General features: G+C 40.2%; 1 protein-coding gene across 2 annotated transcripts in view; it reads left to right on the top strand.

The window, feature by feature from the left end:
• The window catches only part of SH3RF1 (SH3 domain containing ring finger 1), a 177,083-nt gene that overhangs the window by 135,977 nt on the left and 23,649 nt on the right, over nt 1–17,457 (top strand). Inside the window, exons 6-9 of one of the 2 annotated variants that reach the window (XM_008000233.3) lie at nt 4,718–4,828; nt 12,300–12,466; nt 13,644–13,814; nt 16,823–17,082. In XM_008000233.3, coding sequence (XP_007998424.3) covers nt 4,718–4,828; nt 12,300–12,466; nt 13,644–13,814; nt 16,823–17,082 — 709 coding nt within the window. The remainder of the gene's footprint in view (nt 1–4,717; nt 4,829–12,299; nt 12,467–13,643; nt 13,815–16,822; nt 17,083–17,457) is intronic. The other variant, XM_037993721.2, reaches the window with a different exon arrangement.

The following is a 17,457-nucleotide window of genomic DNA, read 5'->3' as shown; positions in this document are numbered from 1 at the left end:
CCATGTCGTTTTACATGTAACTAATCATACCCGTGTGAGAAATAGACATGGAGCATAGATCAGAGTAGGAAGGGCAAAGTCAGGTTAATCCAGAAAGGTTCAGAACTAAAGGTTTTTGAGTAAGGTTCAGAAGGAGGGATCTAGTGAAGATGGCCACTCTCTAAGAGAAAATTGAATCATTTTGATTCTGTGCTTTTTATCTTGGGACCTAGCAACATTTGCACAATGATGTTGTCTTGAAATAAAAGACAAGCTTCTGCTAAGAATAGTGACAGCTCAGAATGGGACTAGCTTTAAAAGAGTGGACAATAATCTTTTGGCATTAGAGAAAATGAAAAGAGAAAAGAAGATAAATTGAGCATGTTCATCTTTTGCAGAGAGTTCAGCATTCAGGTGTGAACATGCCTGACGGTACCACACCAGAGCTGGGAGTGAAGACTATAAAAGTAGAGCTATTTTTGTTTTGGTTCAAGTAGCTTAGGAAACAAGGCTCTTTCTGTGTTCCGTTGGAAGTTTCCCCTTCAACCATTCCACCCCTCCTTCCATATTCCAGTTCGGTCTGTTTTCAGTGGCAGAGTGTTGCCTCAGGGAGAAGTTATTTCTAGAAGAGGCTGGGAGGTGTTTGAAGTGCTGCCTGGTTTCTCCAGCCATGGTTTACAGAAAACACTACCTATCTAGGGCATTGTGTACATTGGAGGGCACCCCAGTCCCCAATAGAGCATTGAGCATGTGTAGCATTTGTGACGTGCAAAAACTCTTCCAATCATGGAGATCAGTGCATATGGGGAAATGGCTCATGTAAGACCGTTTAAAACAGGACTCTCATTTTCCCCTGCCCAGCAAAGGGCCTGGCTGTAGATTTCACTGAGGCCCATTGCTGAATCTGTCCCCTGCTATTGACCTGATTGCTGTCTTTCTTTTCCTTATATATGTTAACCTTTGCCTGCAATTTCCTTTCCTTTCCTTTTTTTTTTTTTTTTTTTTTTTTTTTTTTTTTGAGATGGAGTCTCACTCTGTCACCAAGGCTAGAGTGCAGTGGCACTGTGTCTGCTCACTGCAACCTCCATCTCCTGAGTTCAAGCAATTCTCCTGCCTCAGCCTCCCGAGGAGCTGGGATTACAGGCACCACCACCACACCTGGCTAATTTTTATATTTTTAGTAGAGATGGGGTTTCATCATGTTGGCCAGGCTGGTCTTGAACTCCTGACTTCAGGTGATCCACCTACCTCGGCCTCCCAAAGTGCTGGGATTACCGGCGTGAGCCACCGCGCACGGCCTCTTTTTTTTTCTTTTTTTGAGATGGAGTTTTGCTGTTGTCACCCAGGCTGGAGTACAATGGCACAGTCTTGGCTCACTGCAACCTTTGCCTCCCAGGTTCAAGCAGTTCTCCTGCCTTGGCCTCCCGAATAGCTGAGATTAAAGGCATGCGCCACCACACCTGGCTAGTTTTTGTAATTTTTTTTGGTATAGTTAGGATTAAGTTTGGTTGGATATATTAGAAAATTGAAAGTAAGGGGCTTAAAAATGTTAGTATTCATTTTTATCTCATCCCATTGAGATCTAGATACAGGCATTTGGGTGCTGGTGTGATAGCACCACAGAGTTATTAGGGACCTCGGCACCTTCCAGCTCATGTCTACACCATGTGAGTGGGTCCTTATGCCTTTGTTTCTATATGGCAATTAGAGATGTCACTGTCATGTCCAAATTGCTGGCAGCAGGAAGGTGAAAGGGACAAGAAGGGAACCAAAGGGCTTGCTTGCTATTGTATTTAGTGACTATTGAGTGATGGCTGAACTTTCAAATACATAAATTGGAAGCGTACTTATAGGCAGTGCTTTCCAGGTGGGTTGCCAGATCAGATGGATGTTCATGAGTGTCCGTGACTGAGATGTGTAAAAGCACATGATGGTGCAAGCAGCCAAGATGTTTTGTCTCCTCCTCTGACCACACTTAGCATATTTTTTGGCCTCCAGAGGAGTGATTCATAATATTCAGTGTTTCTATGGCATCTTTGTGTTCAGTGGCCTCAGGGAAAGCAAGAAGCCCTCACCCCAAACTCCTTTTTGCTTACCCCAACTCTTCCCTCCTTTACTTAGCCTTTCTTGTAGAGGAGACAACTAAGTTTTTCAGTTCCATGAGGGAAGGGTAAGCCCAGCAGAAACTCAGGTTGTCCCTATTCAGGGCATTTATTCTAGACATGCTCACCCTTCACTGGTTTACTTCTACTTCTTGTCCTTCTGCGTTTAGTCATTCTTTGGTGACTTTGTCTCTTCCTTTACTGCAGTGCTAGGAAAGCCCTCTATTGAAGGGGTACTTGCAGGATTCTGCATGTCAGTGCTTCCCCGAAGTGCCTGTGATGGCAGAGACCTTAGGTTACCTCTGGTCCAGCTGCTCACAGGGGTCTAGAGACATGAAGGGACTTATCCCAAAACCATAAGGTCATTAACAGCTAATTATTCTGTCTCTCACTCTGGGCTTGTAGAGAAACATCAATCAATAATGATATATTTCTCAGATATGTATAGGGTATATGTATTTTGGTAAGTTATTTTTCTGCCCCAAGGGGTTCCTTGATAATAATGTCTGTTACCAGTGGAGGGTGTCCATGTACTTGGCGTTTGGAACAAAGAATTGGACAAAACACACAAAACAAGGAAAGAATGAAGCAACAAAAACAGAGATTTGTTAAAAATGAAAGTACACGCCAGTGTGGGAGTGGCCCGAGCAGCTGCTCAAGGGCCCTGGATACAGAAGCTTCTCAGGCCCAAATACTCCCTAGAGGTTTCCCATTGGCCACTTGGTATTCACCACATGTAAATGAAGTGGTGGCCCACAATCAGTAGTTGGGGAAAGCAACCAATCAGAGGCTAAAGTGAAGTTAACAGAGTTGCACTTCTATCCAAATGGAGACTTGGCCCGCAATCAGTGGTTGAGGACAGCAACCAATCAGAGGCTGAAGTGAAGTTACAAGGTTACACTCCTATGCAAATGGCTGATTGGTTACAAAAAGCAACCAGTCAGAGGTACTTTCAATTTCCCATCCACAGTTCAGAAAAGGTGGGGGTTTGCAAAGTAGCCTTTGGTCCATTTGTTACTTAGGCATGGAAAGTTAGGGTTTTCTTTTCAGTTTAGTTCTGGGAAGTCAGTGTGAAGCAGCCTTAGGTTCGCTGCTGTCACACCCTATTCTCCTGCCTCATGTCCACTTTGAAGTGAGCTTCATTGTATCTTAGAAGAAAGGTGACCTGTTATGTGTGGTGCCAATTTGCAAATGTCCTTGGAGTGTGTATACAGAGTTATTGGATACAATAGCAAAAGGTCATTTGGCTTTTTCCTAGAAGGGAAAACCAGTGTGCTTCCCATTAGAAATATGTTGGAGATAGACTTTGGTTCACAGGAAAAATAGAAAATGAGAGTTTGGAGTTCAAGACCAGCCTGCTCAACATAGTGAGACCCTGTCTATACAAAAAATAAGGAGAAGAAGAAAAGAAGGAAACTGAGGGTTTGGGGAGAAAGTCTTATTAATGCCACCTCCTGGATCTACTTAGTTTCAAACTTTAGGTTCAATCAATATATAGACTAATAGATGCAGATGAATTTTAAAAGATTGCAGAGTCATGTATAGCATAGATTTATTTGTGAAAATAAATTACATGCCGTGATACTGATTATCCCTGGCTTTGGTAGGGCCTACCCCCATGGGAAACTGAAAGTTCCCATTAGGTCCTTTGGGAACTAATCTCAGAGCTTTTGTTTGTCCTGATAATCTTTTTCTTAATGTATGGGAACTGAGAAAACTGTGTTTGGGATTACATTTTTATTATAAAACCTAGCATTTTGGGTGGGTTATTGTTTCCTTAGGGAAGTAAGTACCAGCCAATCACATTGCTTCTATTCACACTGGAGGGAAAAAACACTCCCATTTGTGCGGGAACCCATCCCCCTACTTCTGTAGCTTCTAGAAACACCACTGCATTCTGCAGTTGGACCTGCTATGCAACCTGAGTGAAATTGATCGAGTGACTTAACACAGGCAATGAAATGACCTAAATAACTCAATTTCTTTCTAGTAAATTAATCTTGGGTTGTATCATGGATAAGACACCTTTGAAAACAACTAATTTGGCTTGACATTGTTCCTTTAAAGATTTTATAAGTGATTACCCGCTCTAAGCATGTCTAGGCAGCTGCATTTTAATTATGCATCCTCACCAAAAGGTAGAAGTCATGAAAAGTGATCCTGAAAATAGCAAAATACCTGAAGAATTGCATGTAGATTTAACGTATTGATAGACAAGTGAGTGTTCAGCCACTCCCCACTTTATCAGGATCTTCAGGGAAATTGTTAGGAGGCTGGCTGAGCATCAGGCTGACTGTTGGAAGGCCAGTTTGATTCATGGTGGCATAAAAACTGAGGCAATGTGTTATTGTGAAAGCCAACGACAGTTGAATTCTGTAGGTAAGACACTGTTGTGACCAGTATTTATCACATCACTCCCCAGCATCTAGTAAAATGCCTGGTTCAGATTAGGTAACTGGTTAAATTTGGGTTGAGCAAGCTAAAAGGGATTCTACCTTCCCCATATAACAGAAAGTACAGATTTTTTTTTTTTTTTTTTTTTTTTTAGCTGTGACTTGCCTTTCTAAGGTTTAGCCAGTATATTCTGTTGTATCAAATGTAGTCTTCTTTTTAATAAACTTCTCTTTTCTCGGCAGGTTCATATAAGTACCACCGGGTTAATTGTGACTCCACCCCCAAGCAGCCCAGTGACAACTGGCCCCTCATTTACTTTCCCATCAGATGTTCCCTACCAAGCTGCCCTTGGAGTGAGTATAGTTTCTCCCATTTTTGTTTCTCTTTTAGGTATTTAGTGATGTTAATCTGGCACACTCCACCTCCTAACACCTGCAGTGTATGTTCCTACTTGTTAGGTGAGGTGGGTCTCTATCTTTCATCTATTATCTCTGTTAATCTTAACAAAACATTAGAAAGTCCCTTGCCTGCATCCTGCAAAATTTTTAACAAGGAGGATCAGTAGCCTGAACCTGTTAGAAGAACCCAAAAATATATTTAATTTTCATTAAAGTTCAACCTGATTTTCTAAAGCTTAACCTTTATTTCTTTTGAGTTTCTAGATCCTGCTTATTTCTTATAAAGACATATTTATGGAAATACTAAGGAAACAGGTCCTGAAGGTGAATGGTTTACTTTGAGTCACATGACAGATCGATACCAAATCTCTACATTAAGGATTCATTCTTTAATTTCTTGTCTTGTATCCACATTGTCTGTAGCTGTGGCTGCCTAAAGGCACCTGCAGTCTTGGAAGCCTCCCTTAGATTATGTTGATTTCCCTTCTGAAAACATAACCTCCTACAGATAGAGTCTAAACGGCTAATTGCTTAAAAACATCCAAATGGGAAAATAATAGGGAGAATTAGGGTAGCCAGGATATACAGATACAAAGAAGAAGGTCACTCTGGAAAGAAAATTAAAAGGAAAACAAGAGGCAAATGCAGCCTTCGGTAGTAGAGAAAGACTGTTGTTTAAGACCTTGTTTCCTAAAATTGTTAAGCAAGGAACTAACAGTCGTGAGACATCTCTCATCTAAGCCACAACTTTGGCTTATATTTTCTATTTGCTCCAGTGCTGAGTTGAATTACGATAGGAAAGGTCATTAAATTAGATTGCCCTAGTACGTAGACCATTGCATCACCCTGCCTGCCCATGGTCATAAGTTGTGCTGTTTGCAGAGAACACCATCGGTGTGTCCCGATGATGGGGGTACAGGCCTGCGGTGAAACAGCCAGGGTTTGAAGCCCAGCTCCGCCATTTATTTGTTACATGACCATGAAAAAGGTGCTCTGCCTCTTTAAGCCTCAGTATCCCTAGCTGTAAAATAAGTATCTACTTCACAGAGTTAGATCATCGAAAGGGATGACCATTACTGATCTCCTTTTTGGCCTCTGTTGAGGGCTGTGGCAAGTTGGGCCTGGTTCACTTTTTTACAATTTTCTTTGCTGTCTGTACCAGGAATAGGGAGGCTTCTAGGCAGCTGGTTTGTTTTTAGGTTGTGGATTTTATACATGTTGTAAAGATTTTATTTCCCTCTGCTAGAGTGCTTAGAGCCAGATTTGTAGCCCCTCCAGCAAGGACTCCACAACATAATTAGTCAAAATGTTGGCTCCGGCTAGTTTTATTGTTCTCATTTTCCATTTGCCTTGTTTTTCCTATTTCTTATTTATTTTGTCTTGATACATCTATAAATAATTGAAAACTGATTTAGAAACAAGGTGGAATATAAATAAATATAGAGTTATTACCTAGCTTGACTTAGGCTTTTGAAAACTTTTTGGATTTAAGCATGTTCTTGTATTTAAATGGAAGTTAATAATGTTGTAGCTAGAGGTTAAAGGTGTTTTTTGTTTGTTTCTTTATTTTTGTTTTTAATGTTTCCTGAACAATTATAACTTTCTTGATAGTACAACTGCTTGGCAAAGGAGAAGATGCCTGGATTCATCTGGAGAGAAGATGAATTTCAGTTAACTTTTAGTGAAATGTGGTTTCCCTGAGATTCTATTAGCCCTGGATATTTGACCAGAGCCAAGTTTCTTAACCATCATGACCTCTCATCTCCAGGGTAGTCTCTCTCCTTTCCTTCCCACTCACAGTACATGTACACAATGAGTTGATGTTTTCATTTCCAGATGACTGCCTTGCATGGTAAAATTCTAACTTGATTTCTTAAGGGGGAAAAAAAAAAGACTTACTTTTCAGATAATAGAAAATTTAGTTATAGGTTAAGCATCTCAAATCTGAAATCCAAAATGCTCCAAAATCTGAAACATTTTGAGCGCAAACATGCAGCTCAAAGGAAGGGCTCATTGGAGCATTTCGGATTTCAGATTTTTGGATTTGGGTTGCTTAACTGGTGAAGTAAATACTTTAAAATCTAAAAAAATTCAAAATCCAAATCACTTCTGGTCACAAGCATTTACATAAGGGATATTCAGCCTGGAGTGAGAAAAGACATAAGGCTGGCTGAATTTCAGCCCTTGTGGGCCGAAAATTATACAACGTAGTAAATGGCCAGTTGCTCTTAGCTGGAGACTCACTCTGGGGCAAATCAATCAGACAGGTCACAAGAGAGCATGGATGTACAAAAATTAATTTACATTCAACCATTTTATTTTAGGATTATATAAGAAAACCTGCATGTTAAGCAAGAGGAAGGTTGATTAAACAGTATGTCTACTCTGCCAATTTCATTTAATGAAAAACTAATTAGAAACAAACCTGTCTGTCATCCCAGGAGATGTCTAGATCTCAGAGTCCCTGGAAGGTTGGCAGAAATGTTTTAGATTTAATATGTCAGGTTTAAGTGGAAAATCTCAGTAGCATGCACCCTCTCCATCTTATATTAATTGTGTCGAGCATTCTGTTTAAAATTTGAAATGATTCTGAAGACTGTGAGTACTATTACAGCAATGGCACACAACGTGGTGGAAAAGAAGACAGGCTTTTCTTGGTGTAGATTTATAGGTAATAAATGCCACAGTAGAATAAAAAATGAAAATTATTTCTAATGCTTTTTTTCATGAATTGAGATTTTTAAATCTTTTATGCAGAATGAAGTTATAAACATTGCCCCATACATTTCACGCATGTAACAGTTAAAATTTTAAATATCCAACATTATAAGCAATACTAGTATTACATGTGTCTGATTCAGACGTCAAACTATTAATAGTAGTTATTTTTTAAAAATCTCTTTGTAAGGGAGGAGGTTGAAGATCTTAGTCTCGTGTCTTCTGCATAATGGCAGAAGGACTTTTAAAACAAGTGATGAATAATCCCCGATCCTCTAGACCAGCCAAGAGGTGTTTAGCTGCAGGGTATTATAAGGTAGTCAGGTCGATAAAGGTAAATGCCACTCATGGCCAATTTATAAACAGATTGCACTCCAGATTTTAAAATTTTAGTCTGGGTGTGAAGGCCCATGCCTCTAATCCCAGCACTTTGGGAGCCTGAGGCAGGAGGATCACTTTAGGCCAGGAATTCGAGACCAGCATGGGCAACATAGAAAGATCCTGTCTCTACAAAACAAAATTTTTTTTAACTAACTGGGCATGGTGGTGCATGCCGGTAGGCCCAGCTACTCAGGAGGCTGAGGCAGGAGGATTGCTTGAGCCCAGGAGGTCGAGGCTGCAGTGAACCACGATTGTGCCACTGCAAACCATGATTGTGCCACTGCACTCCAGCCAGAACTAGATGCTGTTCCTAAAAAAAAAAAAAAAAAAAAAAAAGAAAACAATAACAAATAATAAACAATTTATACACATACACATTTGTATGTGTGTATTTAAACAAAGTTGAATGATGTCAGGTTCTCAGAATAGCCAATATGTAGCCATGGTGGAGGCTAAGCAGAACGCGTTGGTGGTGGTGGATTCAGGAATTGGAAGAAGTGGATGAGGCTGCCAACCCTGGTAGTTTGAAAGTTAGAAGTAGAGTCTTTGGAATTGGCAGGAGCTCTAAAAATCAGGATGAAGAGTAGGATATGGTCAGAACTTTGACAGCAGCAACAGGAAAGGATTCTAGCATCTCAGGAACTGAGACCTCTTATTCCATATCGTATTGTTCTAAGAAGGGGATAGAAGCACGTAGTGTATTTTCATTCATGAAATGCTCATTGAGGATCTGTTATCTTCTAGCTGCAAAGCTAGGTGCCACCAATACAAAGATGGGTGAGACAGTCCCTGACTTCACAATCTCATTAATCATAACAGTAGCTTCTATTTATTGAGCTTCTGCTGTGCTCCAGGGCACTGGGAAAGACAGTTTACGTAAACTATTTCTAATTATTAACTCCATGTCTCAGGTTGGTATAGTGAAACATAGAGACTTTACGGAATTTACAGTCACCTAACTGGTATAGATATCTCTCTTGTTTCTTGTAGATCAAATGTGAAACAATAAATTTTTAATTTATGCATATAGATGGTAATGCTGCTGAACTTGGTAACACCGTTTAACCATTTTCAACAGGCATCTTCACATGGTAGCTTGAACCATTCCCTCATCAACCAGTATTCATGCATCTGAGTTTAGTACACACAAGGACTATTTAGACATGTTGATATGTAGGGTTGAAATGAGCTGAATAGAAATCAGACATTTAGAAAGCAATAATGATAGGTTGGAGAATATTAATGATATTTGCCCACGGGACACAGAAGGGCTCAATCTATCTTGCCAGTCACTTTTCTACCCTGGGAGGTATGTGAGGGAGATGCACACATAAGGGACAATTAGAAAGGAAATGAACCCTTTATTTTCAATTGAACTTGTGTCCAAAGCTCCAATGCAAAGCACTTTACTGGTAAGCTGGCCTGTAGCCCTTGGCCCAAGCTTGAGACGTACTGGACCATTTCCCCACTCTTTAGCCAGATCCTAAGATCTAATCACTACCTGGGCAGGTTGCATGAAAGGGCAAGCAGAGGGGAGAGTGCCAGAAGGGAGAGGGTTCACACCCATATACTTGAACTTTTCACTCACAGTGTTACTAGCAGTGTGGCCTGCCAGTGTTCTGAAATGCTGCCCACTCAGAGAGAAGACACTTCTTCTCTGGGTGCTCACTCTAGCAAAGGAAGGAAGTCGAGGACTGCCCCAAGAGGCTGAGCCAGCGTTGGAATCTATGTTTTTTTGACCCCAAAGGCCATGCTCCTTCAGTGATGTCTCTTCTTTCAAGATTACTGGGTCAGGAGAAAAGAACCCAGACATGGCAAAATATGACCATTTCCCATTAGCACACCATTCTTAAGTTCTAGTTTTAGTGAGCAGAATATTATTAACAAAATGTGAATTTTGCATCATTTTCTAGAAGGTCCATGGCTGTTTTTTATACTTGGCCTCTGGTGCCTGGGCTGGCCTGGACTACGAAATAATAAGCAGGACTCCAGGTCACCTCCGGGTGAATGAAAGGCTACGTATGGTTTTACTCTGTGGAAATTTCAGGTCTTGCAGGACAGCAAACCGCCTGAAGCACAGTACACAGTGGATTACCTTTTGAACTTCCACATCACCAGATTATTTTGGTTTAGGTTGTTTATAAAGCAACCCACAAAATTTCCTAGTCTGTCACAGCTCTGGAGTCACCAGAACCCTATCATTTTACCAACCCCACAGGGGCAAGCAACATCTAGGAATCTGATTTTAATCAGAGTTTCTTGATCTTCATCTGTGTGCTCGCATACACACAAATTTACACATGCAAACATGCATGCACTGGGAAAAGATCTGCCCGATTTTATTAAACCATTTATGTTTCAACCACAGAAAGTGAGAGAGAACTCTTTTCTCTCAGGCAGAACCTTTGGGATCTTTCAGGATATCCTCTTTGATGCCATATCTTAATGTCTAACTCTCACTCTTTGCAAAAGTAATGTGTGTGAAACATTTGCTTAGTGTATTTCATGACAAGAAGTGATTTTACATTTTATTACAAAATTTTATTTATATTACAAAAGATGACATGTTTTTTTATCAGGTGCGTAGATGATTTTTGTCTTTTTCTTTTTAGGTCAAATTAGTACAGCCTCTGTGTTAATAAAGTTAAGCTATAATAGACTATTTTAATTTCTGTTTGAGCACATGCCATTAGTTTTCTGCCTTTCCACAGCCACACTGTTTTGAGATTGAGCTTAGAAAGATTTAAATGGAAATCAGTGAAGTGGTAATTTTACAGTTTCTCCATATATTACTCTATATACAGGGTAGACTGATTATCTCACCTGTCAAACTGCTGATACATTATTATCCATGAACTGTCCGGGTCACATTTGCTGTGACCAGGATTATCTTCATCTCTGCTTTGTCACAGGATAAATGCTTGCCCTTCTCCTGGTTAAAGGTTTTGGAGGCTCTAAGCCTCAGTACATGCAAATTCCAGAGCTATAACAAATCTTAATGCCGCCGTATTTTGAATTGAGAATGTGAGTCACATTTTCATGACGTTCCAACTTTTTAAACTAACCTCTACCTTCTCCTGGTTTGCACTTTGTAAGTGGCTCTGCACCTCATTTGTTTTTGCACTAAATGTTTTGCAACCACTTTAGCTGCAGTGTGGGAAAAATCTTTATTGAAAGTCACTTTCAATAAAGCAAAAATTAAACATAATGTGTGGAATAGTTGCAACATATGTCTAGAAATTTGAAATTTTTTTCCACTCAGTTCATTATGTTTCTGGAACTATGTATATGTATATGAACAGCCAGATGTATTATAGTGAATGGTGATGAAATTAAAATTTTTATTCCAAAAAACAGAAATAAGATGACTGGTATAAGCTATATTTAGAAATCATTGGATCTTTATTTTGTTAATATGCTGATGTATAGAAGCCATTTACACTTAACTAGGTAAATTCTTTAGTCTTCTTAGTTCTCCTTTGATTTAGTTTTTACATCTAGTGGTTCAAACGTTTGGAGAGGACGAGGTAGGGGTTCAGGCAGTCTTTGTGTGCCTGTTTTCCCAGGAGTTTCAGTATACAGACCCTAAAGAATTATCTGGGTTTATAGATCAGAAGGTAACAATTGCTCCATTGAATTTCAAAAGGCGTGGAATCCTGTAGGCAGAACCCCATTAGGCTGTGCCCATAAAGGAACCAGCAGCTTTTCACTGGTATACTTGTTGAAGGTTACCAGCCTTGATAGTACCAAATTTCAAAAGCTGGCAAAGTTAAGAATAAGCAAAAGTAGCAACAATGGTCCAGTGACTGCGGCTTACTATTGTTTGGGCTTTTTGTAGACCAAGCATCAAAGGAAATTTCCTTCTGAAGGAATGATTTGAGATATAGTGCAGCTGAATTGTGTGTTGTGTTTAAGTTTCAGATTACAGAAACAATCACAAATTAATTCCTAGCAAGCAGCGTGACATTATAGCTACCCCCCTCGAAAGGCATTTGGATCCTTGTCCAAGTTCATACTTTAAAATGCTATTAATCTTAAAATCACATGCAATTGTTTCATTTTGTTTTTCTTTCCCTCCTCCCAAGGGTGATTACTTACCTGTTTGCTGAAAAGGTTGCTATGGCTTTAAGATTTTAAAGGAGAACAAGAGATGAATTTGTAGAAGCAGGCTTTCTATCAGTTAGCCTGATGATTCTGCCCTGTGTGGATTCCATTAAAGTCTTGTTCTATGGATTTATGATTCTTTTTCTCTCCCACCTTCCATAGAAAGATGTAAATCAGTATTTTGTTCCCTTTTTTCCCTTTCTCTATGTTTTTCCTATACCAGACTTTGAATCCTCCTCTTCCGCCACCCCCTCTCCTGGCTGCCACTGTCCTTGCCTCCACACCACCAGGCGCTGCCGCTGCTGCTGCTGCTGCTGGAATGGGACCAAGGCCCATGGCAGGATCCACTGACCAGATTGCACACTTACGGCCTCAGACTCGCCCCAGTGTGTAAGTGAGGGTGTCGTCTATTACTGCTTATGTGTTCATTTAAAACTAAGTGCAAACCTCAGAGGTCAAGAAGCACCTTTCTGACAGTGAGCTAATGACAGCGTTATGGCTCACCAAGCGGTCCGTGTCCTGCAAACTTCTACCTGGTCATGCATGTGACTAGGGAACTGCTGAGAGAAAATGAGTCTGATACATGAGCTTGCCAGGTAGCTGTCCCACTAGTGAAGAAGGCCTTTCATAGTTTAGGGAAACACACTGTTTGCTTCTTTATAATATTATATGTGTATGAAACTGCCTCTTTTGTACAACTCCTGTTTGAACTTTTTATCTTTATTTTCATTTCTTGCATAAGAATACTAATAACAGAAAGGTATTCTGCACAAATCATATCTAGGTCTAGTTGGAGTATGAATATAAAAAGTTTAAGGCCTCAGCAATGAGTATCCAGAAAAGTGTATCCTGTTGAGAGTTTATTTAGGGCAGAATACAGCCAGGTCTTTGTGGATCCTGCATTGTGTAATTTTATACACCAACAGTTTAGAGCACTGGTAAGAACTCTAGGTTAATGTTGCCTGCGTGGTTACCATGTGTTGGTGGGCACGGTCACCTTGCATCTTGGGGTTGTCTTGTACATTTTCCGATCTGGACTTTGTTTTCCCTTGATTTTTTCAAATTTAGTCTTTTTCCCTAGAACTGAGCGTACAAAAGCAGGTGTAGCTCAAGCCTCTAGGTTCAGCTTGTGTGTAGAAGCCAGTGTGTTGTGCTCCCAGTGGGGTTTCATACCGTATGTTCTCATTTGGGGCTACTTCTCAAGCCTAGCAAGTGCCATTTGAAGAGCACAGTTTCCCCTGTGGGTGCATAATCTCTGGTAGCAAGTTAGGCACTCTTGGAAACTGCATTAATTCTTTCACACTATGCAAATACTATTTGGCGGGATAGTCACTTCCACACTGGGAGGAACAGGTTCTTAATCAGAAAAGCCTCTGCCTGCTTTTAAAATGTAGACAGCAAAACGTTTTTCAATGGAGAATTGTCAATGCTACTTACAGATTAAAGGATTATACTTTCAGTTTACATTTGTACAAAATGTTCAACACTTTGTACCAAGGAAGAGTTTTGAGCGTCTTGGGATTTGTCTGTTACTCAGCCTGAAATCAAATATTATTTTCTATTCTAGGTATGTTGCTATATATCCATACACTCCTCGGAAAGAGGATGAACTAGAGCTGAGAAAAGGGGAGATGTTTTTAGTGTTTGAGCGCTGCCAGGATGGCTGGTTCAAAGGGACATCCATGCATACCAGCAAGATAGGGGTTTTCCCTGGCAATTATGTGGCACCAGTCACAAGGTATGGTTTTGAATAAATTGTTTACTATGTTCTAAACAGGGAAGCTTTGTTCTTTTCCATGATTTTCAGCCTATCCAGATTCCTTTCCCATTATAATTGCCTGTTACATAGCCAAAGTTTTAAAAATCCATGTCTACATCTGCTAAAATCCCTTCTAACTCTTAAAATTTTTAGCTTGCTTTTCACATGCATATGTGTGAAATTACAGGTTTCTACCAGTAAATGTACCGGGTTTTAAGTTATTTGCTTTAATGTGAAAAGGTTCAACAGCACCATTTTCAGTATTTTTCTACTAGAAAAGGCGTAGTGTTGATACAAAGAAAAGCTATAGTGTTAATACTTAGGTGTTTATATAATGTGTACTGTATGCCAGGCAGGCAGCTTTATGAACGCGTTACGCTGATTCACCTTAATTCTTCGCTGCTGTTACATTGAGGCACAGAGATATCATACAGCTTGTCTGAGATCACATGGTGAAGAAGTGCTCAAACCTGAACCCTGGTGCTCTAGATTTCTATCTGTTTCATTAACTTGGTAATTACCTCTGAATTCTGACAATGAATTCTATCATATAGTCAGAAGTATCGCATAGACCCTTCTCAACTGAGGGCAGTTTTGCTCCCCAGGGAACATTTAACCATATCCAGAAATATTTTTGATTGTCATAACTGGAGGTTGGGGGTGCTACTGGCTTTAGTGGATAGAGGCTAAGAGTGAAACGTCCTATACATAGGACAGCCTCCCACAAAAAATAATCATAATCTGGCCTAAAATGTCACTGAGGTTGAGAAACCCTGTTATAGAGTGACAGAAGCTTTAGATATGCAAAAACTTATACATTTTGTGTAAAGATAGTTCAACTTTTGGTCACTGAGGGAAGAAGCCTTGGAAATAGAATTAAATGACCTGTAATGAAATCAACACTGGGAGAGCCCTAGTTTTTGACCACCAGACATTTAATATACAGTCCAGGTTTAACTGCATTAAATCATTCCTCAAACCCCCTGATTTTAAACAAACAGCTTAATGAACTGACATGTTTGTCAGCTGCTGGCCTTGATTTATAGGTTGGCCAGCAGCCTAATCAAATGAAAATCACTATTGTTGCAGATGGTGACAGAATGTTAACTTTAATTTGACTTGCAAATTTTTAATCAATATAAACATTGTTTTCTGTGTATGTTAAAATCTACATTCAGAATCCATCCCATCCAGAAAATGGCAGATAGAACCTCCCTGGTGCAAAATAATGATAATAATAGATAAGAGAAATGCGGCAAAGAACAAAAAAATAAAGTTAATGAAGGAAAACATTTTTATAAAATACTTTTTATCAAAAATTTTTGTCAAAAACCAGTTATTAGAAGTCTCTCTGCTTGTATAGCCGGGTGCAGTGGCTCACACCTGTAATCCCGCACTTCTGGAGGCCAAGGTAGGCGGATCATTGAGGTAAGGAGTTGATCACTTGAGGCCTGACCAACAAGGTGAAACCCCATCTCTACCAAAAAAAAAAAAAATACATATATTAGTGGGGAATGGTGGCATGTGCCTATAGACCCAGCTACTTTGGAGGTTGAGGCAGAAGAATCACTTGAACCTGGGAGGCAGAGGCTGCAGTGAACCGAGATCACGCCACTCAGTCCAGCCTGGGTGGCAGAGCAAGACTCCATCTCGAGGGGGGGAAAAAAAAAGTCTCTCTGCTTGTTTAACTCTAGAGGAACATGTGCTTACAGTAAATTCTGTCATTCACGGTAAATAATAAGGATGTTCAAGTTAAGGAAGTGTTTTCTTAGTAGAAAGTTACTATATACAGAATTGTTATTTAAATGAATTTGGAATATGAAAAAAATACATTACACAAAACTACACTGAGCTTAATTACATTCAGTGAGTAAATAGATGTTTAAAGTTGGCTATAACCTGGTACATGTGCAAATACAGGATGAATACAGAAGAGTTATGTCGCACTGGCCCTGCCTTCAAGGAACTTACCACGTCAGCAGTATTTGATAAAGAATTTATTAAAAAATAAATACACCGGCCGGGTGCATTGGCTCACACCTGTGATCCCAGCACTTTGGGATGGTGAGGTGGGCGGATCACCTGAGGTCTGGAATTCGAGACCAGCCTGGTCAACATAATGAAACCCCACCTCTACTAAAAATAGAAGAAAGTAGCAGGGCATGGTGGTGCATGCCTGTACTCCTAGCTACTTGGGAGGCTTAGACAGGAGAATCACTTGAACCTGGGAGAGAGAGGGGTAAGCTGAGATCGCGCCACTCTGCTCCAGCCTGGACAACAGAGTGAGACTCTGTCTCAAAAAATAGTAATAATAATAACATACCACATTTTATAATCAAGGACCAAAGCATAAACAATTGTGGAGTTTAGAAACAGGATGAAAGAAGAAATCCACGTGAAACAATAGAATCATAAGATCTTAAACCTGAATCTGAGGCAAGGCTTCTTGAACTGACAGCGTTCGTGCTGGGTCTTGAAACATAAATGAGATTACGATATGTCAAGAGAAGACGGAGAGGACATTCCACTAGTGCGTGTATATGTGTGCATGCGTGTACACGGGCACATGTGTGATGTGGAGCTGGAGGCAAGTAGGAAGCCAGGAGACAGGAGCAAAGATGTGGAAATGGGGATATTGTCAGGGAATGATCCTAGCTTGTTCTGTAGATGAAGTGGGAGAATCCAGGGCCTTGAAAGTCAGCGGAGATATTTGGTCTTGTTATGGAAAGCTGAACGCAGTAACTGTATATTCTTGAGCAGAGTATGACGTGTGGTTTCTGGTGATTCAGAATATATTTCAAGACCTTTCTGTGTCTCAGAGCCATCGTTACTTTGAATTTTCTATTCTTAAACTTTATAAAAATAATTCATTCATTTTTTAAAATGTTCTGTGTTTAAAGCTCTGAGTCATTTTTCTTGCGTTTAATTGTTCTTTCTCTCATTTTGCTGATGGATCGGACTTTCCATCTATGTTTCTGTCTTGGCAGGGCGGTGACAAATGCTTCCCAAGCTAAAGTCCCTATGTCTACAGCTGGCCAGACTAGTCGGGGGGTGACCATGGTCAGTCCTTCCACGGCAGGAGGGCCTGCCCAGAAGCTCCAGGGAAATGGTGTGGCTGGGACTCCCAGTGTTGTCCCCACAGCTGTGGTATCGGCAGCTCACATCCAGACAAGTCCTCAAGCCAAGGTCTTGTTGCACATGACTGGGCAAATGACAGTCAACCAGGCCCGCAATGCTGTGAGGACAGGTAAGGAGGAACCCAGGACAGAACATACCAGGATAAAGGGCTTACCTGCCTAATAGTAGATCTTTTATAACAGATGTTGAGAAATGTAGATGTAATTAAGATAATGAACAACATTAGGCACAGTCTACTCAGTGGAACCTTGTATCTATTTATTTGGGCTAAGCGTGTCCTGCATATTACTTCAAACCTGATGGGCAGATCTAAAGTCTGAAAGAAATTAGGCTGATCCTAAGAATGTCAATAGTACTTGAAATTTTGACTTCTATAATTGAGATCTCATGACCTCAAATCTCACTACTACCATTCATGTGACATTGTGTGATACTCTACTAACGGGTGTGCTGATTATTTCTGATTAACTTAAGCACAAGTCTA

Source organism: Chlorocebus sabaeus, chromosome 7 (genome assembly GCF_047675955.1).
Source record: "Chlorocebus sabaeus isolate Y175 chromosome 7, mChlSab1.0.hap1, whole genome shotgun sequence".
Classification (NCBI taxonomy): domain Eukaryota; kingdom Metazoa; phylum Chordata; class Mammalia; order Primates; family Cercopithecidae; genus Chlorocebus; species Chlorocebus sabaeus.
This window is presented reverse-complemented; position numbering and strand designations above follow the sequence as displayed.